Here is a 24,357-nt window from a genome sequence, read left to right as displayed (position 1 = left end):
GTACCTTTCCCCTCCTAGGAATTTCATAAATGCTCTTTGGGGAAGTTATTATTCTCCTCACCCAATTAAGTGATACCTGTTCTATCCTCAAAGGGTAAATACAGTTCTGTGTCCTACTGGACCTACCACTCATCAAACTCTGACTTCCTTCCTAGACTTGGTCGATTATGGCAATAAAGACCAAAATGATGAACAAACTCCAGAATGACCACGGGTTAGACCACCGGAGAGGCTGATGTCATCATACGAATATGAAATAAGCTCAGAGCTATAAAACCTAACTTCTACACGAGCCAACAGGTTAACGAATCCCTTTTAAGATTTTTTTAAAGATTATTTATTTATTAATTTGACACAGAGAGAGCTCACAAGTAGGCAGAGAGGCAGGCAGAGAGAGAGGAAGGGAAGTAGGCCCCCTGCTGAGCAGAGAGCCCCATGTGGGACTCGATCCCAGGACCCTGAGATTGTGACCTGAGCCGAAGGCAGTGGCTTAACCCACTGAGCCACCCAGGCGCACCCCTTTTAAGATATTTAAAGGTTGTTCTAAAATCCCAAATTCTTACCTCCTCCTCAGCATCCAAACCCAACAAGTTTTCTACTGTCATCAATACCAATATGCAAGACAGAAAGTATGAAATCTTTGCAGTACCAAAAAAGAATTACAAGAAAAAGACCCAGGAAGATCACAGAGCAGTAACTAGGATGGCAGGGAAATTAACCAACTGTTTCTATACCTCATGACACCTGGATGAAGACCTGTTGAAAGTCCCCTTCCCACAGGAATCCCATTTCTAGCCTAAGAAAGCCCAAATGGGGTCTGCTTTCCAATTAAAGATGGCTTCAAGAATGTTTCTCCAACACCTAAACACTGACAATAACCACGGGGTGAAAAAATAATGAATACTGTTATGCTGAAAATAAAGAAATTAATTTAAAAAAAGATGAAACAAAAAGGCCACAGAAAGTTGGTGCCACTTTTCAGAGTGTTAAGTCCTCTGATCTTGGAAATCTGAGTTCAAATCCCACTCAAGCAGAGACCTCAAAAAATTACACAAAAACCCTTAAAGAGAAGAGAGAAGTACCCTTTCCTAAAACAGTCTGACTTCAGTAATCTCCTAGATTCATTAAAAATCAGAATGTCACTCTCAACATCTATAACTCTGGAACAAACTTCGAACATTTCTATGGCTTTTAAAATCTAAACCTCGGGGCACCTGGGTGGCTCAGTGGGTTATAGCCTCTGCCTTTGGCTCAGGTCATGATCCCAGGGTTCTGGGATCGAGCCCTGCATAGGGCTCTCTGCTCAGTGGGGAGCCGGCCTCATCCTCTCTGCCTACTTGTGATCTCTGTCTGTCCTATAAATAAAATCCTTAAAAAGAGAGAGAGAGAGAAATCAGCATCTTCTATTAAAATAAATAAATAAATAAATAAATAAATAAAATCAAAACCTCTCATGTACTTCCAAAATTTGGTAAATCAGAATTTTTGTAAGGAACATGTAGAAACTGAAATGCATATCATAGGAAGATAATTATGCCCTGCAATAAATACATCAGTATAAACTTGAATTTGGTTTTGGTCTTCTCTGGTAAATTTCTCAAGTTCTTAGGAGTTTCCTAAGCCATTTACTTGAACATCATCTAAGGGAACACTCAAAGCAGTACCACAATAAAGAGGTTTGGCCTCTGCGGGATTCTACATGTAAAAAAACAAAAACAAAAAACAACAGGACACATAAATTAAACACAATCACACTGCTTTATATAACATTTCTAAACTTTCATGCCATTTGATGAAACTCCCTGTTGCGGAGAGCGAAACAAAATCTATTCAGCTCCCATTAAGTGCTTTTTCTTTTCTTTTCCTTTTTAAATAGATTTTATTTATCTGACAGACAGAGATCACAAGTAGGCAGAGAGGCAGGCAGAGAAAGAGGAGGAAGCTGGCTCCCTGCTAAGCAGAGCCCAATGCAGGGATGGATCCCAGGACCCCAGGACCATGACCCCAGCTGTGCAAGGCAGCATGGTCCAGGCCCAGATGTTGCGGGGTGCCAGTGGGAGCGCCCTGTCCACTCCCCAATCCCTGTTTCGGTCCCTGGAAAGTGTGGGTGGGTGGTGGCCCAAGCCATGGTTCCAGCCCAGGATTCCTAGGAAATTGCTATGGCTCACCAGCGCCTGTGTTTTGCTGTTTCTCCCCACTTTTCCCCTTTTCCAGTTCCCCACTCCTCACTCCTCCTAAAGCCAAAAGGATCAGCAAAACTGCCACAGACAAAGGCTTTTGGGATTGGAGCGTCTCCACCTTCAGAAGCTGCGCTGAAGCCTTAAAATGCAGTATCTGCACTGTGAGGGAAGCCACCTCCACCAGATACTTGAAGATCTGGGTTAGCTTTGGCAGAAGGACTTTTGTTGCTTAAGGTGTGGGAGAGGGTGGAGCGCTATCCTTGAGGCCCTCTTTCCAACTTGTTGATGATGGCTTTTTTGCATTTGGGGGTGGTTGATGTGTGGTTTTGGTTGTGTCTATTTTGTGTGTATTTCCCCACCACAGCCTCTCCCTGTCCCTGGCCCACAGCAAGCCCCCAGCCCTCCCTCCCTTCCACCCCCTGAGCTCTGAGCAGGTACCTGGTCAGTGATATGCTGTACCCCCACACACCCACCCCCGCCCCAAGCGGGAAGTGGAACTGCTGGGAGGAAAAACGCAGTCCCCCTCCCTTCCCCGAGCACTTCAATGGCCCAACCTCAGCTGGACCTCAGCCCCTGGGACTCAAGCTCCCAGGCCACCTCCGCTTGCACCACTGCAGCTGCCAGTCTCCCTGCCAGTCTCCCTCCAACCTGCACCGCCTTCTCCAAGTGACTGATGAGGGGCAGGGCCAGGCGCTGCACTGAGGTGTGCAGTGGCGTGGCATGGCACGGCGTGGTGTGCTGTGACATGTGCCAAGCTGTCGGTGTGCCTGCCTGGGTGGGTGTGCTAGCTCGGGGCGCGCGGGACTGCTGGTGACCTGGGGGCCCAGCGAGGTGGAGCCTAGGAGCCCCACAAGCAGTGATGGACTCTGGACCCCTCGTGTGCCCCTTACGGGGCTGCATTTTCAATTCCTGAGTTTTGTGATCATGGGTTTTTTTTTTTTTTCCCTATGCAATTCTTTTTTATTTTATTTTATTTTTTTTTATTTTTTATAAACATATATTTTTATCCCCAGGGGTACAGGTCTGTGAATCACCAGGTTTACACACTTCACAGCACTCACCAAATCACATACCCTCCCCAATGTCCATAATCCCACCCCCTTCTCCCAAACCCCCTCCCCCCGGCAACCCTCAGTTTGTTTCGTGAGATTAAGAGTCACTTATGGTTTGTCTCCCTCCCCATCCCATCTTGTTTCATTTATTCTTCTTCTACCCACTTAAGCCTCCATGTTGTATCACCACTTCCTCATATCAGGGAGATCATATGATAGTTGTCTTTCTCTGCTTGACTTATTTCGCTAAGCATGATACGCTCTAGTTCCATCCATGTTGTTGCAAATGGCAAGATTTCATTTCTTTTGATGGCTGCATAGTATTCCATTGTGTATATATACCACATCTTCTTGATCCATTCATCTGTTGATGGACATCTAGGTTCTTTCCATAGTTTGGCTATTGTGGACATTGCTGCTATAAACATTCGGGTGCATGTGCCCCTTTGGATCACTACATTTGTATCTTTAGGGTAAATACCCAATAGTGCAATTGCTGGGTCATAGGGCAGTTCTATTTTCAACATTTTGAGGAACCTCCATGCTGTTTTCCAGAGTGGCTGCACCAGCTTGCATTCCCACCAACAGTGTAGGAGGGTTCCCCTTTCTCCGCATCCTCGCCAGCATCTGTCATTTCCTGATTTGTTGATTTTAGCCATTCTGACTGGTGTGAGGTGATATCTCATTGTGGTTTTGATTTGTATTTCCCTGATGCCGAGTGATATGGAGCACTTTTTCATGTGTCTGTTGGCCATCTGGATGTCTTCTTTGCAGAAATGTCTGTTCATGTCTTCTGCCCATTTCTTGATTGGATTATTTGTTCTTTGGGTGTTGAGTTTGCTAAGTTCTTTATAGATTCTGGACACTAGTCCTTTATCTGATATGTCATTTGCAAATATCTTCTCCCATTCTGTCAGTTGTCTTTTGATTTTGTTAACTGTTTCCTTTGCTGTGCAAAAGCTTTTGATCTTGATGAAATCCCAGTAGTTCATTTTTTCCCTTGCTTCCCTTGCCTTTTGCGTTGTTCCTAGGAAGATGTTGCTGCGGCAGAGGTCGAAGAGGTTGCTGCCCGTGTTCTCCTCAAGGATTTTGATGGATTCCTTTCGTACATTGAGATCCTTCATCCATTTTGAGTCTATTTTTGTGTGTGGTGTAAGGAAATGGTCCAATTTCATTTTTCTGCATGTGGCTGTCCAATTTTCCCAGCACCATTTATTGAAAAGGCTGTCTTTTTCCATTGGACATTCTTTCCTGCTTTGTCGAAGATTAGTTGACCATAGATTTGAGGGTCTATTTCTGGGCTCTCTATTCTGTTCCATTGATCTATGTGTCTGTTTTTGTGCCAGTACCATGCTGTCTTGATGATGACAGCTTTGTAATAGAGCTTGAAGTCCGGAATTGTGATGCCACCAACGTTGGCTTTCTTTTTCAATATCCCTTTGGCTATTCGAGGTCTTTTCTGGTTCCATATAAATTTTAGCATTATTTGTTCCATTTCTTTGAAAAAGATGGATGGTACTTTGATAGGAATTGCATTAAATGTGTAGATTGCTTTAGGTAGCATAGACATTTTCACAATATTTATTCTTCCAATCCAGGAGCATGGAACATTTTTCCATTTCTTTGTGTCTTCCTCAATTTCTTTCATGAGTACTTTATAGTTTTCTGAGTATAGATTCTGTGTCTCTTTGGTTAGGTTTATTCCTAGGTATCTTATGGTTTTGGATGCAATTGTAAATGGGATTGACTCCTTAATATCTCTTTCTTCTGTCTTGCTGTTGGTGTAGAGAAATGCAACTGATTTCTGTGCATTGATTTTATATCCTGACACTTTACTGAATTCCTGTATAAGTTCTAGCAGTTTTGGAGTGGAGTCTTTTGGGTTTTCCACATATAGTATCATATCATCTGCGAAGAGTGATAATTTGACTTCTTCTTTGCCGATTTGGATGCCTTTAATTTCCTTTTGTTGTCTGATTGCTGAGGCGAGGACCTCTAGTATGATGTTGAATAGCAGTGGTGATAATGGACATCCCTGCCGTGTTCCTGACCTTAGCGGAAAAGCTTTCAATTTTTCTCCATTGAGAATGATATTTGCGGTGGGTTTTTCATAGATGGCTTTGATGATATTGAGGTATGTGCCCTCTATCCCTACACTTTGAAGAGTTTTGATCAGGAAGGGATGTTGTACTTTGTCAAATGCTTTTTCAGCATCTATTGAGAGTATCATATGGTTCTTGTTCTTTCTTTTATTGATGTGTTGTATCACATTGACTGATTTGCGGATGTTGAACCAACCTTGCAGCCCTGGAATAAATCCCACTTGGTCGTGGTGAATAATCTTTTTTTTTTTTTTTTTTTTTTTTAAATTTTTTATTTTTTATAAACATATATTTTTTATATACATATATTTTTATCCCCAGGTCTGTGAATCACCAGGTTTACACACTTCACAGCACTCACCAAATCACATACCCTCCCCAATGTCCATAATCCCACCCCCTTCTCCCCAACCCCCTCCCCCCGGCAACCCTCAGTTTGTTTTGTGAGATTAAGAGTCATTTATGGTTTGTCTCCCTCCCAATCCCATCTTGTTTCATTTATTCTTCTACCCACTTAAGCCTCCATGTTGCATCACCACTTCCTCATATCAGGGAGATCATATGATAGTTGTCTTTCTCTGCTTGACTTATTTCGCTAAGCATGATACGCTCTAGTTCCATCCACGTTGTTGCAAATGGCAAGATTTCATTTCTTTTGATGGCTGCATAGTATTCCATTGTGTATATATACCACATCTTCTTGATCCATTCATCTGTTGATGGACATCTAGGTTCTTTCCATAGTTTGGCTATTGTGGACATTGCTGCTATAAACATTCGGGTGCATGTGCCCCTTTGGATCACTACATTTGTATCTTTAGGGTAAATACCCAATAGTGCAATTGCTGGGTCATAGGGCAGTTCTATTTTCAACATTTTGAGGAACCTCCATGCTGTTTTCCAGAGTGGCTGCACCAGCTTGCATTCCCACCAACAGTGTAGGAGGGTTCCCCTTTCTCCGCATCCTCGCCAGCATCTGTCATTTCCTGATTTGTTGATTTTAGCCATTCTGACTGGTGTGAGGTGATATCTCATTGTGGTTTTGATTTGTATTTCCCTGATGCCGAGTGATATGGAGCACTTTTTCATGTGTCTGTTGGCCATCTGGATGTCTTCTTTGCAGAAATGTCTGTTCATGTCTTCTGCCCATTTCTTGATTGGATTATTTGTTCTTTGGGTGTTGAGTTTGCTAAGTTCTTTATAGATTCTGGACACTAGTCCTTTATCTGATATGTCATTTGCAAATATCTTCTCCCATTCTGTCAGTTGTCTTTTGATTTTGTTAACTGTTTCCTTTGCTGTGCAAAAGCTTTTGATCTTGATGAAATCCCAGTAGTTCATTTTTTCCCTTGCTTCCCTTGCCTTTTGCGTTGTTCCTAGGAAGATGTTGCTGCGGCAGAGGTCGAAGAGGTTGCTGCCCGTGTTCTCCTCAAGGATTTTGATGGATTCCTTTCGTACATTGAGATCCTTCATCCATTTTGAGTCTATTTTTGTGTGTGGTGTAAGGAAATGGTCCAATTTCATTTTTCTGCATGTGGCTGTCCAATTTTCCCAGCACCATTTATTGAAAAGGCTGTCTTTTTCCATTGGACATTCTTTCCTGCTTTGTCGAAGATTAGTTGACCATAGATTTGAGGGTCTATTTCTGGGCTCTCTATTCTGTTCCATTGATCTATGTGTCTGTTTTTGTGCCAGTACCATGCTGTCTTGATGATGACAGCTTTGTAATAGAGCTTGAAGTCCGGAATTGTGATGCCACCAACGTTGGCTTTCTTTTTCAATATCCCTTTGGCTATTCGAGGTCTTTTCTGGTTCCATATAAATTTTAGCATTATTTGTTCCATTTCTTTGAAAAAGATGGATGGTACTTTGATAGGAATTGCATTAAATGTGTAGATTGCTTTAGGTAGCATAGACATTTTCACAATATTTATTCTTCCAATCCAGGAGCATGGAACATTTTTCCATTTCTTTGTGTCTTCCTCAATTTCTTTCATGAGTACTTTATAGTTTTCTGAGTATAGATTCTGTGTCTCTTTGGTTAGGTTTATTCCTAGGTATCTTATGGTTTTGGATGCAATTGTAAATGGGATTGACTCCTTAATATCTCTTTCTTCTGTCTTGCTGTTGGTGTAGAGAAATGCAACTGATTTCTGTGCATTGATTTTATATCCTGACACTTTACTGAATTCCTGTATAAGTTCTAGCAGTTTTGGAGTGGAGTCTTTTGGGTTTTCCACATATAGTATCATATCATCTGCGAAGAGTGATAATTTGACTTCTTCTTTGCCGATTTGGATGCCTTTAATTTCCTTTTGTTGTCTGATTGCTGAGGCGAGGACCTCTAGTATGATGTTGAATAGCAGTGGTGATAATGGACATCCCTGCCGTGTTCCTGACCTTAGCGGAAAAGCTTTCAATTTTTCTCCATTGAGAATGATATTTGCGGTGGGTTTTTCATAGATGGCTTTGATGATATTGAGGTATGTGCCCTCTATCCCTACACTTTGAAGAGTTTTGATCAGGAAGGGATGTTGTACTTTGTCAAATGCTTTTTCAGCATCTATTGAGAGTATCATATGGTTCTTGTTCTTTCTTTTATTGATGTGTTGTATCACATTGACTGATTTGCGGATGTTGAACCAACCTTGCAGCCCTGGAATAAATCCCACTTGGTCGTGGTGAATAATCTTTTTAATGTACTGTTGAATCCTATTGGCTAGTATTTTGTTGAGTATTTTCGCATCTGTGTTCATCAAGGATATCGGTCTATAGCTCTCTTTTTTGGTGGGATCCTTGTCTGGTTTTGGGATCAAGGTGATGCTGGCCTCATAAAATGAGTTTGGAAGTTTTCCTTCCATTTCTATTTTTTGGAACAGTTTCAGGAGAATAGGAATTAGTTCTTCTTTAAATGTTTGGTAGAATTCCCCCGGGAAGCCGTCTGGCCCTGGGCTTTTGTTTGTTTGGAGATTTTTAATGACTGTTTCAATCTCCTTACTGGTTATGGGTCTGTTCAGGCTTTCTATTTCTTCCTGGCTCAGTTGTGGTAGTTTATATGTTTCTAGGAATGCATCCATTTCTTCCAGATTGTCAAATTTATTGCCGTAGAGTTGCTCATAGTATGTTCTTATAATAGTTTGTATTTCTTTGGTGTTAGTTGTGATCTCTCCTCTTTCATTCATGATTTTATTTATTTGGGTCCTTTCTCTTTTCTTTTTGATAAGTCGGGCCAGGGGTTTATCAATTTTATTAATTCTTTCAAAGAACCAGCTCCTAGTTTCGTTGATTTGTTCTATTGTTTTTTTGGTTTCTATTTCATTGATTTCTGCTCTGATCTTTATGATTTCTCTTCTCCTGCTGGGCTTAGGGTTTCTTTCTTGTTCTTTCTCCAGCTCCTTTAGGTGTAGGGTTAGGTTGTGTACCTGAGACCTTTCTTGTTTCTTGAGAAAGGCTTGTACCGCTATATATTTTCCTCTCAGGACTGCCTTTGTTGTGTCCCACAGATTTTGAACCGTTGTATTTTCATTATCATTTGTTTCCATGATTTTTTTCAATTCTTCTTTAATTTCCCGGTTGACCCATTCATTCTTTAGAAGGATACTGTTTAGTCTCCATGTATTTGGGTTCTTTCCAAACTTCCTTTTGTGGTTGAGTTCTAGCTTTAGAGCATTGTGGTCTGAAAATATGCAGGGAATGATCCCAATCTTTTGATACCGGTTGAGTCCTGATTTAGGACCGAGGATGTGATCTATTCTGGAGAATGTTCCATGTGCACTAGAGAAGAATGTGTATTCTGTTGCTTTGGGATGAAATATTCTGAATATATCTGTGATGTCCATCTGGTCCAGTGTGTCATTTAAGGCCTTTATTTCCTTGCTGATCTTTTGCTTGGATGACCTGTCCATTTCAGTGAGGGGAGTGTTAAAGTCCCCTACTATTATTGTATTATTGTTGATGTGTTTCTTTGATTTTGTTATTAATTGGTTTATATAGTTGGCTGCTCCCACATTGGGGGCATAGATATTTAAAATTGTTAAATCTTCTTGTTGGACAGACCCTTTGAGTATGATATAGTGTCCTTCCTCATCTCTTATTATGGTCTTTGGCTTAAAATCTAATTGATCTGATATAAGGATTGCCACTCCTGCTTTCTTCTGATGTCCATTAGCATGGTAAATTCTTTTCCACCCCCTCACTTTAAATCTGGAGGTGTCTTTGGGCTTAAAATGTGTTTCTTGGAGGCAACATATAGATGGGTTTTGTTTTTTTATCCATTCTGATACCCTGTGTCTTTTGACAGGGGCATTTAGCCCATTCACATTCAGGGTAACTATTGAGAGATATGAATTTAGTGCCATTGTATTGCCTGTAAGGTGACTGTTACTGTATAGGTCTCTGTTCCTTTCTGATCTACCACTTGTAGGCTCTCTCTTTGCTTAGAGGACCCCTTTCAATATTTCCTGTAGAGCTGGTTTGGTATTTGCAAATTCTTTCAGTTGTTGTTTGTCCTGGAAGCTTTTAATCTCTCCTTCTATTTTCAATGATAGCCTAGCTGGATATAGTATTCTTGGCTGCATGTTTTTCTCGTTTAGTGCTCTGAAAATATCATGCCAGCTCTTTCTGGCCTGCCAGGTCTCTGTGGATAAGTCAGCTGCCAATCTAATATTTTTACCATTGTATGTTACAGACTTCTTTTCCCGGGCTGCTTTCAGGATTTTCTCTTTGTCATTGAGACTTGTAAATTTTACTATTAGGTGACGGGGTGTGGGCCTATTCTTATTGATTTTGAGGGGCATTCTCTGAACCTCCTGAATTTTGATGCTCGTTCCCTTTGCCATATTGGGGAAATTCTCCCCAATAATTCTCTCCAGTATACCTTCTGCTCCCCTCTCACTTTCTTCTTCTTCTGGAATCCCAATTATTCTAATGTTGTTTCGTCTTATGGTGTCACTTATCTCTCGAATTCTCCCCTCGTGGTCCAGTAGCTGTTTGTCCCTCTTTTGCTCAGCTTCTTTATTCTGTCATTTGGTCTTCTATATCACTAATTCTTTCTTCTGCCTCATTTATCCTAGCAGTGAGAGCCTCCATTTTTGATTGCACCTCATTAATAGCTTTTTTGATTTCACCTTGGTTAGATTTTAGTTCTTTTATTTCTCCAGAAAGGGCTTTTATATCTCTCGAGAGGGTTTCTCTCATATCTTCCATGCCTTTTTCGAGCCCAGCTAGAACCTTGAGAATTGTCATTCTGAACTCTAGATCTGACATATTACCGATGTCTGTATTGATTAGGTCCCTAGCCTTCGGTACTGCCTCTTGTTCTTTTTTTTTGTGTTGAATTTTTCCGTCTTGTCATTTTGTCCAGATAAGAGTAAATGAAGGGGCAAGTAAAATACTAAAAGGGTGGCAACAACCCCAGGAAAATATGCTTTAACCAAATTAGAAGAGATCCAAAATCGTGAGTGGGGAGAAAGGGGATAAAAAGAGGTTCAAAAAGGAAGAAAGAAAAAAGAAAAAAAAAAAAGAAAAGAAAAGAATATTTTTAAAGAAAGAAAACACCTAAGAAAAATGTAAAAAAATATATATATATATATTAGATAAACTAGTAAAAAATCGTTAAAAAAGAAAAAGGTAACAGTTAAAAAAAAATTTTACCCGAGGGCGAGAAAAAAAAAAAATGAAAAAGAAAAAATTAAATTAACTGCAAGACTAAAAAAAATCACAGGAAAAAAGCCATGAGTTCCGTGCTTGGCTTTCTCCTCCTCTGGAATTCTGCTGCTCTCCTTGGTATTGAAACCGCACTCCTTGGTAGGTGAACTTGGTCTCGGCTGGATTTCTTGTTGATCTTCTGGGGGAGGGGCCTGTTGTAGTGATTCTCAAGTGTCTTTGCCCCAGGCGGAATTACACCGCCCTTACCCGGGGCCGGGGTGAGTAATCCGCTCGGGTTTGCTTTCAGGAGCTTTTGTTCCCTGAGCGCTTTCCGTAGAGTTCCAGAGGACGGGAATACAAATGGCGGCCTCCTGGTCTCCGGCCCGGAGGAGCCGAGAGCCCAGGGCCCCACTCCTCAGTGCGCCCTCAGAGAACAGCGCCCAGTTACTCCCGTCTGCCTGACCTCCGGCCGCGCTCCGAGCTCACCGAGCCTGCGACCGGTTCAAGGTAACACGGAGCTGCAAGCTTACTGTCGGCTCTGTCTCTGTAGCCGGCTTTCCCGTTCCAATACCCGCAAGCTCTGCGACACTCAGACACCCCCGATCCTTCTGTGACCCTGCGGGACCTGAGGCCACGCTGACCCCGCGTGGGCTTCGCCCTGGTTTAGCCTCTGGAGCGATGTCCCTCAGCGGAACAGACTTTTAAAAGTCCTGATTTTGTGCGCGGTTGCTCCGCCGCTTGCCGGGAGCCGGCCCCTCCCCCCGGGGTCTATCTTCCCGTCGCTTTGGATTCACTTCTCCGCCGGTCCTACCTTTCAGAAAGTGCTTGTTTTTCTGTTTCCAGAATTGCTGTTCTTCTTCTCTTCGATCTGCTGATGGATTTTCAGGTGTTTGCAATCTTTAGATAAGCTATCTAGCTGATCTCCGGCTAGCTGAAGCAGTCTCAGCTTGCTACTTCTCCGCCATCTTGACTCCTCCTGTCTGATCATGGGTCTTTTAAGTATGAGTTTGCCTGAGTATGTATGACTTTTGTGATTATGTCAAATTTATTCCTAAATCATTTAAGGTTTGATGTTTTTTGTAACTGGGATTGTTCTTAATCTCTTAATCTCATTTTAGCGCTGCTCAATTTTGGTGAATAAAACTACAACTTATCTTGAGTACTGATCCTGCATTGTGGAACTATGCTGGACATACTGAGGTCTAATGGCAATTTTGCAGATTAATTTTGTTCTACAGAAGAATTCTACAGAAGAATTTTTTTCTATAGTATCTTATGAAAACAAAAGACATTTTCACTTCTTCCACTCTTATTTATACTACTATTATTCCGTTTTCTTCCTAAATACCCAAGACAGAATTTCCAATAAAATGTTGAATAAAAGTGGCAATTGCAGGCTTTCTTTCTTGTTCCTGACCTTAGGGACGAATCATCTAGCCTTTTACTATTAAATATGTAAGTGTGGGTTTTCATATACAGCTTTTTATTACGTTAAGAAAATTTTATTTTATTCAGTTGACAGATTATTATCACCAAATGGTGTTGACATTTAACCACTTTTTTCTTCTATATTTATGGAGGTAATCATGTGGTTTACCCTTTATTAATTTAATATGGTATATTAATTACAGTGATGAAATATAATTTTATTTATTTATTTATTTAAAAGAGAGAGAGAGAGAGAGACAGACAGACAATGAGTGAGGGAACACAAGCAGGGGAAGTTGGAGAGGGAAAAACGGGCCCTCTGCTGAGCTGGGAGCCTTATGCAGGGCTTGATCCCAAGACCCTGGGATCATGACCTGAGCTGAAGGCAGATGCCCAATGACTGGGCAACCAAGGTGCCCCTAATTATCACATTTTGAGCAAACTTTGCATCCCTGAGATAAATCCTCTTTGGCCATAGCATTTTATGAGTTGCTGAATTCAGTTTACTAGCATTAGTATTGAAGACTTTTGTGTCTACAGTTCTAAGAGATATTGGTCTATAATTTCATTTTCTTGTGTTATCTTTACCTGGTTTTGGGATCTGGCTAATACGGACTCTCACAGAATGAATGCGAAGTGTTCTCTCCACTTCTACTGTTTGAATGATTTTTGAATCTTCCTTAAAAGTTTTCACAGAATTCACCAATGTGCCATATGGACCCAGATTTTTCTTTATGGAAAGTTTTTGGATTACCTGTTCGATTATTTTACTTGTTTAAGTTCCATTCAGATTGTCTACTTTGGGATTAAGATTGAGGAATTTGAGTCTTTCTAGGAACCTGCCAAATTTCTTTAGTTTTCTAATTTATTAGCATGCAATTGTTCCTCGTATTGCAATTTAATTCTTTTTATTTCTATAAGGCTAATAGGAATGCCTCTCTTTCATTCCAGATTTTTTCAAAATTTGGTATTTTTATCTTATTTTTGGTAAGAATAGCCAAAACATTGTCAATTGCTCATCTCTTTAAAGAATTAGCTTTTGGGGCACCTGGGTAGCTCAGTGGGTTATAGCCTCTGCCTTTGGCTCAGGTCATGATCTCAGGGCCCTGGGATCAAGCCCCTGATTAGACTCTCTGCTCAGCAAGGAGCCTGCTTCCCTTCCTCTCTCTCTGCCTGCCTCCTGCCTACTTGTGATCTGTCTCTGTCAAACAAATAATAAAATAAAATCTTTTTTTTAAAAAAAGAATTAGCTTGGGCGCCTGGGTGGCTCAGTGGGTTAAAGCCTCTGCCTTCAGCTCAGGTCATGATCCCAGGGTCCTGGGATCAAGCCCCGCATCGGGCTCTCCACTTCTTGGGAGAGCCTGCTTCCTCCTCTCTCTCTGCCTTCCTCTCTCTCTGCCTACTTGTGATCTCTGTCTGTGAAATAAAAAAAAAAAAAAGAATTAGCTTTTGTATATATTGATTTTCTCTGTTGTGTCTTACTTCATTTATATCTAATCTCATCTTTCAAAATTTCTTTCCTTTTGCTTGCCTTTTAACTCATTCTTCCTTTATTATGTTTTTATTTTTATTTCTTTATTTCAGAGACTGAAAGAGTGAGTGAGAAGGGAAGAGCAGAGGGACAAAAGCAGTCCTCAGTGAGTACAGAGCCCAACACGGGGCTTGACCCCACAACCCCGAGATCATGACCTGAGCCAAAACCAAGAATTGGTCACCTAACCAACTGAGCGACCTCTAAGCCCCTAATTTGTTTTGTCATTTCTTAAGATGATAGGTTATGAAAGTAACACTTTCTTCCTTTTTAAATATATGTTTACAATCCTAAGTTTCCCTAAAAAAGAAAAAAACTTAACTGTATCCCATAAGACTTTGTATTTTATATTTTCACTTTCAAGAGATGAGCAAGTGGCCGATTTTTGGCTTTCATTCATCTCAAGGTATTTTCTAACTTCTACCATGATTTCTTTTTTGACTCATGTCTTATTTAGGAGTGTGTTATTTATTTTCCACATACTTGTGAATTTTCTGTTTCCTTTTGTAAACCACTTTTATTTTATTGCATGGAGTTAGAGACCATACATTGAGTGACTTTAGTTCTTCAACATGTATACTACATTTATAGGTCTTTTGGTTTTTCAGACTGGATAATCTCAATTGATCTCTATTTATATTCCCTGATTATTTCATCTATTACTACCACTGAGCTCATCTGGAGAATATTTTGTTTCAGTTATAATGCAACTTTCATTTCATTCTAATTTTATTTTTATTATATTCTTGATTTGGTGTGGCACCATTCTTGTACTTCCTGTGTATTCTTTTTTTTTAAGAGTTTATTTATTTATTTGACAGACAGAGATTACAAGTAGGCAGAGAGGCAGGCAGAAAGAGAGAGAGGTGGAAGCAGGTTCCCTGCTGAGCAGAGAGCCCAGTGCTGGGCTAGATCCCAGGACCCTGGGATCATGACCTGAGCCAAAGGCAGAGGCTTTAACCCACTAAGCCACCCAGGCACCAGTGTATTCTTTAAACATGGTTTTTCTTCAGTTCTTTAACATATGGATACAGAAGAATGACAGTTTTTGTCCACATCTTTATCCATTCAACCTATATCTGGAGTTCTTGGGAAATGGCTTTAATTGAATGTATTTTGTTTTTTGTTTTCCTAGTGTATAGATAGCTATAATTCCCTTTTGCTGAAGTATTGTGCGATTTCTTGAGAAAATTAAGGTTTAAATTATATAATGTGGTAACTATAGAAAGTAGATCCTCCCCCTGGGTTTTGAAAGGTAGCCTAAACATCAAGGCCAGATCTCCTGAGACTACATTTCACTCTGTTTCCCCCCTACATACACATATTTGCACACTTCATCTGACTGTATTTTAATTATTAAACTGGGTAGTGGAAAGCATATGTCTATTTACTTATTTACTGCTGTTTAATTTTGATGTTATTTTCTAATTATACAATGATTCTCTTTTAGCTGCTACTCCATGGAGTGTGCATCAAGAATGCAACAAAATTCTATTGGCTTTCTTACCACAAATGTTGTTTTTCATTTCACAGATGAAATGTGAAATTTTCACAAATGTAGGCTTTCATTTGACTTGAGCTCCCCAATGCACTCAAATCAAGAAAGATTATTAAGTACATAGAAAAATGGGGATTCAAATTGTGTCATGCTTTCTGCCTACGCATAATAGACATGTGATGTAAAACGGATATCGAGACAAAAGATTTAGCTTGGTTTTTAATCGTTGCACCTAAACACTGTCAGACTGCAGACAAATCAATCATTATGTTCTTATTTGTAAACTGTGAATAATATCAGCTCTATTTAATACTTTAATATTTTTACATCAAATGTTACATATTTCTACATAAACGTTATAAAATGCATTTTATTGAGATAAAATGTGTATATTTTCTTGTGTACCTACGTAGTTACTATATAATAGATAGGGTTATAAATTACTTTCCCAAAGTTACACTCTCTTAAATTCTATATCTGAAAGTCAACCTTTTCTTTTTTTGTTTTTTCTTTCCATATGAAACTATGCAAATTTATTGCACAGATGTTCTTAGCTCTATTCACAATGCCACAAACTGGAAAACTACATATATACACAAGTATATGCATACATAAGCACATATGTATATATATACATGTATACACAATGGAATAATGTTTTTTTTAATTTATTTCTTATTTATTTTCAGCGTAACAATATTCATTATTTTTGCACCACACCCAGTGCTCCATGCAATCCAGCGCTCTCTAAAACCCACCACCTGGTTCCCCCAACCTCCCACCCTCCCCGCCCCTTCAAACCCCTCAGATTGTTTTTCAAAGTCTATAGGCTCTCATGGTTCAACTCCCTTCCAATTTCCCCCAACTCCTTTCTCCTCTCTATCTCTCCATGTCCTGCATGCTATTTGTTATGCTCCACAAATAAGTGAAACCATATGATAATTGACTCTCTCTGCTTGACTTATTTCACTCAGCATAATCTCTTCCAGTCCCTTCCATGTTGCTACAAAAGTTGGGTATTCGTCCTTTCTGAGGGAGGCATAATACTCCATAGTGTATATGGACCACATCTTACTTATCCATTCGCCCGTTGAAGGGCATCTTGGTTCTTTCCACAGTTTGGCGACCGTGGTCATTGCTGCTATAAACATTGGGGTACAGATGGCCCTTCTTTTCACTCCATCTGTACCTTTAGGGTAAATACCCAGGAGTGCAATGGCCGGGTCATAGGGAAGTTCTATTTTTAATGTCTTGAGGAATATCCACACTGTTGTCCAAAGAGGCTGCACCAACTTGCATTCCCACCAACAGTGGAAGAGGGTTCCCCTTTCTCCACATCTCCTCCAACACATGTTGTTTCCTGTCTTGCTAATTTTGGCCATTCTAACTGGTGTAAGGTGATATCTCAATGTGGTTTTAATTGGAATCTCCCTGAGGGGAGTGATGATGAACATTTTTTCATGTGTCTGATGGCCATTTATATGTCTTCATTGGACATGTGTCTGCTTTGCACCCAACAGGAAATACACACAACCAAAACCACACATCAACCACCCGAAAATGCAAAAAAGCCATCCTCAACAAGTTGGAAAGAGGACCTCAAGGATAGCCCTCCACCCTCTCCCACACCTTAAGCAACAAAAGTCCACCCACCAAAGCTAACCCAGATCTTGAGGTACCTGGTGGAGGTGCCTATCCCTCACATGGCAGAGGCTGCCTATCAAGGCTTCAGCACAGCTTCTGAAGGTGCAGATGCTCTAACCCCAAAAGCCTTTCTCTGCAGCAGGTTCCCTGGTCTTTCTGGCCTTCTGAGGAGTGAGGAGTGGGGGAAATGGGAGGGAAGAGACAGGGATCCAGTTAAAAAGGAGGAGAAACAGCAAAACACAGGCACTGGTGAGCCCTCGCAATTTCCCAGGCATCCAGTCCTTCAAACTTGGTTCAGATACCAACCACCCACCCACCCATTCCAGGGACTGAAACAGGGACCGGGAGTGCACGGGGTGCCCCCATGCGCACCTCACAACCTCTGGGCCCAGACCATGCTGCTTTCCACAGGCAGCGGAGATGGCAGCGGCCTGAGAGAGGCCAAGGCCGGCATAGGGAGCAGTGGACTTGTGGACTGCAGCATCGGATTGGGGGGGTGGTGCGGCAGGGGAGACACTGGCTGGATCTGGAGGGAGCATGTAGAGGCAGCCAGAGGCCTGTGGCGGGGAATGGGCCAGCTCCTTCCCTCTGCCCTCCCAGGCTGGTTCCCTCCCTTCCTCCCTACCTGGGTAAATCTCCCTTTGCCTGGGAGGAATGGCCATGGCAGTGGCAGCGGCCCAGGGCCACTGAGGAGGAGCTGCCAGGGCTGCTGCACTCAGAGCCGCCAGCCTCCAGCGGGAGCGATGGCGCCCACTGCTGCCTCAGCCTCCTCCAGCCCCAGGATCTCCATTTTAGCAGCGCGGGCCTCCCTCCGCCCTGGATAGCCACGGAAACTTGTCTTCGCCAGGTCCCTCTAGACCCCAGCCCTCCCTCCCCTTCCACCCTCTCAGCTTAGAGCAGGTACCTGGTCGGGCTCTCCTTATCGCACAAGGACAAGGGTGGGCTGTACCGCTGCCCGCCCCCCCCCCCCCCCAAAGCCCAAAGTGGCGCCACTGGAAGGAAAATGCCGTCCACGAAGTCCTCCCAAACCCGGCCCCCCTCCCTTCTCGGCGCCAGTCCTCAGCCCTACCTCTGCCCTTCCTCAGTTGCTGGCCCTCGAGCTCCCGCTGCGGCCGCTTGCACAGCCCCAGCCGCCGCTCCGCCGCTTCCATCTGCGTTGCTGCCATCTGCGCCACAGCCGCCACTTGAGTCGCCAACACTGCTTGTGCAGCCGACGCAGTCTGCGCTGATGCCGCTATGTGCTCCACCGCTGCTACCGCCGCCGCCGCTGCCGCTTGAGCCTTGGACGCCCAAGCGGTCGCCGCTGGTGCAGCCCAGCTGTCTGCGCCAGTGCTGCTTGCACCGCCAGCACCGTCGTCTGTGTCGCCGCCCCTTCGGCCGCCAACACTGCCTGCGCCGCCGCCGATGCCGCTTGTTCCGTCGAAGCCAGCACCGTCTGCACCGCCGCTTGCGCGGCCGAAGCCGCAGTCTGCAACGTCGCTGCTACCGCCGTTGCTGAAGCCGCTGCCGTCTGCCCCGTCGCCATAGTGCGCCGAGGCCGCTTGCACCCTTGACGCCGTCGTCGGAGGCGTTGCTGGTTCCACCGCTGAAATCGCCTGCGCCGCCACCGACGCCACTTGTGCCGCCGCTGAAGCCGCTGCCACTGCTATCCCCGCCGACGCCAACGCTTATGCCGCTGCCGCCACCGCTTGAGCCCCGGAGGCCTTCGGAGCCGAAGCCGCTTGTGCAGCGATGCCCCTTGGTGACCTCGAAGCCACTGTCTGCGGCGTCACTGCTTCCGCCTCCGAAGCCGCCTGCGCTTCTGACGCTGCCGTTTCCGCCGCCGCCGCTTCCGCCGCCGCCACCATCTGCGCCGCCAGCGGCGTCAGCCCCCATAGCGGCGATGCCGCAGTTGGGGCATCGGCGGCCTAAGCGGCGTCTGAGAAGGTGCAGACGGTGTTGGCCGGAGAAGAGGCGGCGGCGTCGCCAAACAGGCGGGGATGGAGTTGGCATCGGCGGCGCAAGCGGCCTGGGCTGTACAAGCGGCGTCGGGGTTCAAGTGGCGGCGGCGGTGTAGACGGCGGCGGCGAAGCGTCGGCGGTGGCGGCGCAGACGGTAGCGGCGGCGGCGGCAGAGTCGGCAGCAGAGTCGGTAACAGCGGCGGTGCAGACAGCGGCGTTGGCGGTGGGGCCAAGGGCGGTGGCTTGGTGGCGGTGGCGGCGGAAGCAGCGGCGGCGCAGACGACTGCGTCGGCGGTTCAGGCGGCCTCGGGGCAGACAGCGGCGGCGGTGCACAAGGCGGCGGCTTCGGCGGCGGCGGCAGAGTCGGTGGCGGCGGCGGTAGCAGCGGCGGTGCAGACAGCGGGGTCGACGGTGCAAGCGGGGCGGTGCAGAGGGCGGTGGCTTCCGCGGCACAGGCGGCATCGGCGGTGGCGCAGGCGGTGTCTGCGGCGGAAGCGGCGGAGGTGCAAGCGGCGTGGGCGCAGACAGCGTCCGCTACACAAGTGGCAACGGCTTAGGCGTCGAGGGCTCAAGAGGCGACGGCGGCGGCAGCATAAGCGGTGTTGGCGGCGGTAGCCATGGTGGTGCGGACAGCGGGGTTGGCAGCGCTTGTGGTGGCGGAGCAGATGGAGGTGGCTTCCGCGGCGGCGACACAAACGGCGGCGGCGGCGGCGCAGGCGGTGTTGGCTGCGGCACAGACGACGGTGTGGGCGGTGCAAGCGGTATTGGCGCAGACAGCTGGGCTGCACAGGCCGGCAACCGCTTGGGCGTTTTCAGCTCCAGCAGCGGCAGCGGCGGCGGCGGCGGCGGTAGCAGCGGTGGAGCAGACAGCGGCCTCGGTGCAGACTGCGTCGGCTGCACAAGCGGTGTTGGCGACTCAAGCGGCGGCTGCGGCGCAGATGGCAGCAACGCAGATGGCGGCGGCGGCGAAGCGGCGGCGGGGGCCACGCAAGCGGCAGCAGCAGCAGCTGGAGCGAGGGCCAGCAACTGAGGAACGGCAGAGGTAGGGTTGAGGACTGGCGCCGAGAAGGGAGGGGACAGGTTTGGGAGGAATTCCTGGATGGCATTTCTCCTTCCAGTGGTGCCACTTTGGGCTTTGGTGCGGGGGAGCGGGCGAGGGTAGAGCCCACACTTGTCCTTGCAAGATAAGGAGAGCCCGACCAGGTACCTGCTCTGAGCTGAGAGGGTGGAAGGGGAGGGAGGGCTGGGGGCGAGAGGGGGCTGGCGACGACCAGTCTCCGTGGCTACTCAGGGCCGAGGGAGGCGCGCGCTGCTAAAATGGAGATCCTCGGGGCTGGGGGAGGCTGTGGGGTCAGCGGGAGCGGTCGCTCCCGCGAGGGGCTGGCTGCTCTGGTGCAGCAGCCCTGGCGCCAGCTCCTCAGCGGCCCTCCGCCGCCGCCACCGCCATGTCCATTCCTCCCAGGCAAAGGGAGATTTACCCAGGTGACTTGGGAGGGAGGGAGGGCGCCAGCTTTGGAGGGGAGAGTGAAGGAGCCTGCCCACTCCCCGCCACTGGCCTCTGGCTGCCTCTGCGTGCCCTGTCCAGATCCAGCCAGAGTCTCCTCTGCTGCCCCCGCCCCCAGCCCCACGCTGCAGTCCACAAGTCAGCCCGCTCCCCGCGCCCACCACGGCCTCTCTTGGGCCGCTGCCATCTCCGAAGCCTATTCGAGGTAGCATGGTCTGGGCCCTGAGGTTGCGGGGTGCCCTTGGGGAAGCGCGGTGCACTCCCCGGTCCCTGCTTCGGTCCCTGAAAAGGGTGGGTGGGTGGTCTCCAAGCCAAGTTTGCAGCACTGGATGCCTACGAAATTGTGAGGGCTCACCAGTGCCTGCGTTTTGCTGTTTCTCCTATTTAACTGGATCCCTGTCTCTTCCCTCCCCTTTCCCCCACTCCTCACTCCTCAGAAGGCCAGAAAGACCAGGGAACCTGCTGCAGAGAAAGGCTTTTGGGGTTAGAGCATCTGCACCTTCAGAAGCTGTGCTGAAGCCTTGATAGGCAGCCTCTGCCATGTGAGGGATAGGCACCTCTACCAGGTACCTCAAGATCTGGGTTAGCTTTGGTGGGTGGACTTTTGTTGCTTAAGGTGTGGGAGAGGGTGGAGGGCTATCCTTGAGGTCCTCTTTCCAACTTGTTGAGGATGGCTTTTTTGCATTTTCGGGTGGTTGATGTGTGGTTTTGGTTGTGTGTATTTCTTTTTTTTTTTTTTTTTTTTTTTTTTAACAATTCTAAGAAATTTTAATGATAGTTACTAACATTGCAATCTAGAAAATTTTTTTTTTTTAACTGATCTTTTTTTTTTTTTTTAATTTTTTATTTTTTATAAACATATATTTTTATCCCCAGGGGTACAGGTCTGTGAATCACCAGGTTTACACACTTGACAGCACTCACCAAATCACATACCCTCCCCAATGTCCATAATCCCATCCCCTTCTCCCAAACCCCCTCCCCCCGGCAACCCTCAGTTTGTTTCGTAAGATTAAGAGTCACTTATGGTTTGTCTCCCTCCCAATCCCATCTTGTTTCATTTATTCTTCATCTACCCACTTAAGCCTCCATGTTGCATCACCACTTCCTCATATCAGGGAGATCATATGATAGTTGTCTCTCTCTGCTTGACTTATTTCACTAAGCATGATACGCTCTGGTTCCATCCATGTTGTTGCAAATGGCAAGATTTCATTTCTTTTGATGGCTGCATAGTATTCCATTGTGTATATATACCACATCTTCTTGATCCATTCATCTGTTGATGGACATCTAGGTTCTTTCCATAGTTTGGCTATTGTGGACATTGCTGCTATAAACATTCGGGTGCATGTGTCCCTTTGGATCACTACATTTGTATCTTTAGGGTAAATACCCAATAGTGCAATTGCTGGGTCATAGGGCAGTTCTATTTTCAACATTTTGAGGAACCTCCATGCTGTTTTCCAGAGTGGCTGCACCAGCTTGCATTCCCACCAACAGTGTAGGAGGGTTCCCCTTTCTCCGCATCCTCGCCAGCATCTGTCATTTCCTGACTTGTTGATTTTAGCCATTCTGACTTGTGTGAGGTGATATCTCATTGTGGTTTTGATTTGTATTTCCCTGATGCCGAGTGATATGGAGCACTTTTTCATGTGTCTGTTGGCCATCTGGATGTCTTCTTTGCAGAAATGTCTGTTCATGTCCTCTGCCCATTTCTTGATTGGATTATTTGTTCTTTGGGTGTTGAGTTTGCTAAGTTCTTTATAGATTCTGGACACTAGTCCTTTATCTGATATGTCGTTTGCAAATATCTTCTCCCATTCTGTCAGTTGTCTTTTGATTTTGTTAACTGTTTCCTTTGCTGTGCAAAAGCTTTTGATCTTGATGAAATCCCAGTAGTTCATTTTTTCCCTTGCTTCCCTTGCCTTTTGCGTTGTTCCTAGGAAGATGTTGCTGCGGCAGAGGTCGAAGAGGTTGCTGCCCGTGTTCTCCTCTAGGATTTTGATGGATTCCTTTCGTACATTGAGATCCTTCATCCATTTTGAGTCTATTTTTGTGTGTGGTGTAAGGAAATGGTCCAATTTCATTTTTCTGCATGTGGCTGTCCAATTTTCCCAGCACCATTTATTGAAAAGGCTGTCTTTTTTCCATTGGACATTCTTTCCTGCTTTGTCGAAGATTAGTTGACCATAGATTTGAGGGTCTATTTCTGGGCTCTCTATTCTGTTCCATTGATCTATGTGTCTGTTTTTGTGCCAGTACCATGCTGTCTTGATGATGACAGCTTTGTAATAGAGCTTGAAGTCCGGAATTGTGATGCCACCAACGTTGGCTTTCTTTTTCAATATCCCTTTGGCTATTCGAGGTCTTTTCTGGTTCCATATAAATTTTAGAATTATTTGTTCCATTTCTTTGAAAAAGATGGATGGTACTTTGATAGGAATTGCATTAAATGTGTAGATTGCTTTAGGTAGCATAGACATTTTCACAATATTTATTCTTCCAATCCAGGAGCATGGAACATTTTTCCATTTCTTTGTGTCTTCCTCAATTTCTTTCATGAGTACTTTATAGTTTTCTGAGTATAGATTCTGTGTCTCTTTGGTTAGGTTTATTCCTAGGTATCTTATGGTTTTGGATGCAATTGTAAAAGGGATTGACTCCTTAATATCTCTTTCTTCTGTCTTGCTGTTGGTGTATAGAAATGCAACTGATTTCTGTGCATTGATTTTATATCCTGACACTTTACTGAATTCCTGTATAAGTTCTAGCAGTTTTGGAGTGGAGTCTTTTGGGTTTTCCACATATAGTATCGTATCATCTGCGAAGAGTGATAATTTGACTTCTTCTTTGCCGATTTGGATGCCTTTAATTTCCTTTTGTTGTCTGATTGCTGAGGCTAGGACCTCTAGTACGATGTTGAATAGCAGTGGTGATAATGGACATCCCTGCCGTGTTCCTGACCTTAGCGGAAAAGCTTTCAGTTTTTCTCCATTGAGAATGATATTTGCGGTGGGTTTTTCATAGATGGCTTTGATGATATTGAGGTATGTGCCCTCTTTCCCTACACTTTGAAGTGTTTTGATCAGGAAGGGATGTTGTACTTTGTCAAATGCTTTTTCAGCATCTATTGAGAGTATCATATGGTTCTTGTTCTTTCTTTTATTGATGTGTTGTATCACATTGACTGATTTGCGGATGTTGAACCAACCTTGCAGCCCTGGAATAAATCCCACTTGGTCGTGGTGGATAATCTTTTTAATGTACTGTTGAATCCTATTGGCTAGTATTTTGTTGAGTATTTTCGCATCTGTGTTCATCAAGGATATCGGTCTATAGCTCTCTTTTTTGGTGGGATCCTTGTCTGGTTTTGGGATCAAGGTGATGCTGGCCTCATAAAATGAGTTTGGAAGTTTTCCTTCCATTTCTATTTTTTGGAACAGTTTCAAGAGAATAGGAATTAGTTCTTCTTTAAATGTTTGGTAGAATTCCCCCGGGAAGCCGTCTGGCCCTGGGCTTTTGTTTGTTTGGAGATTTTTAATGACTGTTTCAATCTCCTTACTGGTTATGGGTCTGTTCAGGCTTTCTATTTCTTCCTGGCTCAGTTGTGGTAGTTTATATGTTTCTAGGAATGCATCCATTTCTTCCAGATTGTCAAATTTATTGCCGTAGAGTTGCTCATAGTATGTTCTTATAATAGTTTGTATTTCTTTGGTGTTAGTTGTGATCTCTCCTCTTTCATTCATGATTTTATTTATTTGGGTCCTTTCTCTTTTCTTTTTGATAAGTCGGGCCAGGGGTTTATCAATTTTATTAATTCTTTCAAAGA

At 44.6% G+C, this 24,357-nt stretch overlaps 2 protein-coding genes across 2 annotated transcripts in view; one reads left to right on the top strand and one right to left on the bottom strand.

Annotated features, from left to right (window-relative positions):
• The window catches only part of LOC131820058 (uncharacterized), a 67,940-nt gene extending 48,984 nt beyond the window's left edge, over nt 1-18,956 (bottom strand). Inside the window, exons 1-2 of the mRNA XM_059155541.1 lie at nt 18,612-18,956; nt 18,151-18,563 (exon numbers count right to left, since the gene is read on the bottom strand). Coding sequence (XP_059011524.1) covers nt 18,151-18,563; nt 18,612-18,956 — 758 coding nt within the window. The remainder of the gene's footprint in view (nt 1-18,150; nt 18,564-18,611) is intronic.
• A 104-nt stretch (nt 18,957-19,060) lies between these two features.
• On the top strand, nt 19,061-21,040 carry LOC131820057 (uncharacterized). The gene is made up of 3 exons (XM_059155540.1): nt 19,061-19,357; nt 19,404-20,063; nt 20,963-21,040. Exons 1-2 carry the CDS (start codon nt 19,061-19,063, stop codon nt 20,049-20,051), a joined length of 945 nt encoding a protein of 314 aa, XP_059011523.1. The 3' UTR covers nt 20,052-20,063; nt 20,963-21,040.
• The last annotated feature ends 3,317 nt before the right edge of the window (nt 21,041-24,357 follow it).

The sequence above is a fragment of the Mustela lutreola genome, chromosome 17, assembly GCF_030435805.1.
Source record: "Mustela lutreola isolate mMusLut2 chromosome 17, mMusLut2.pri, whole genome shotgun sequence".
NCBI lineage: Eukaryota > Metazoa > Chordata > Mammalia > Carnivora > Mustelidae > Mustela > Mustela lutreola.
This window is presented reverse-complemented; position numbering and strand designations above follow the sequence as displayed.

Bases quoted from the DNA above. Each gene is read 5' to 3' on its own strand.
- LOC131820057 (XM_059155540.1), top strand. From the start codon at position 19,061: ATGGAGTTGGCATCGGCGGCGCAAGCGGCCTGGGCTGTACAAGCGGCG. The intron at 19,358-19,403 runs GCGGCGGCTTCG...CGGCGGCGGTAG, and splicing joins CAGCGGCGGCGGTGCACAAG to CAGCGGCGGTGCAGACAGCG.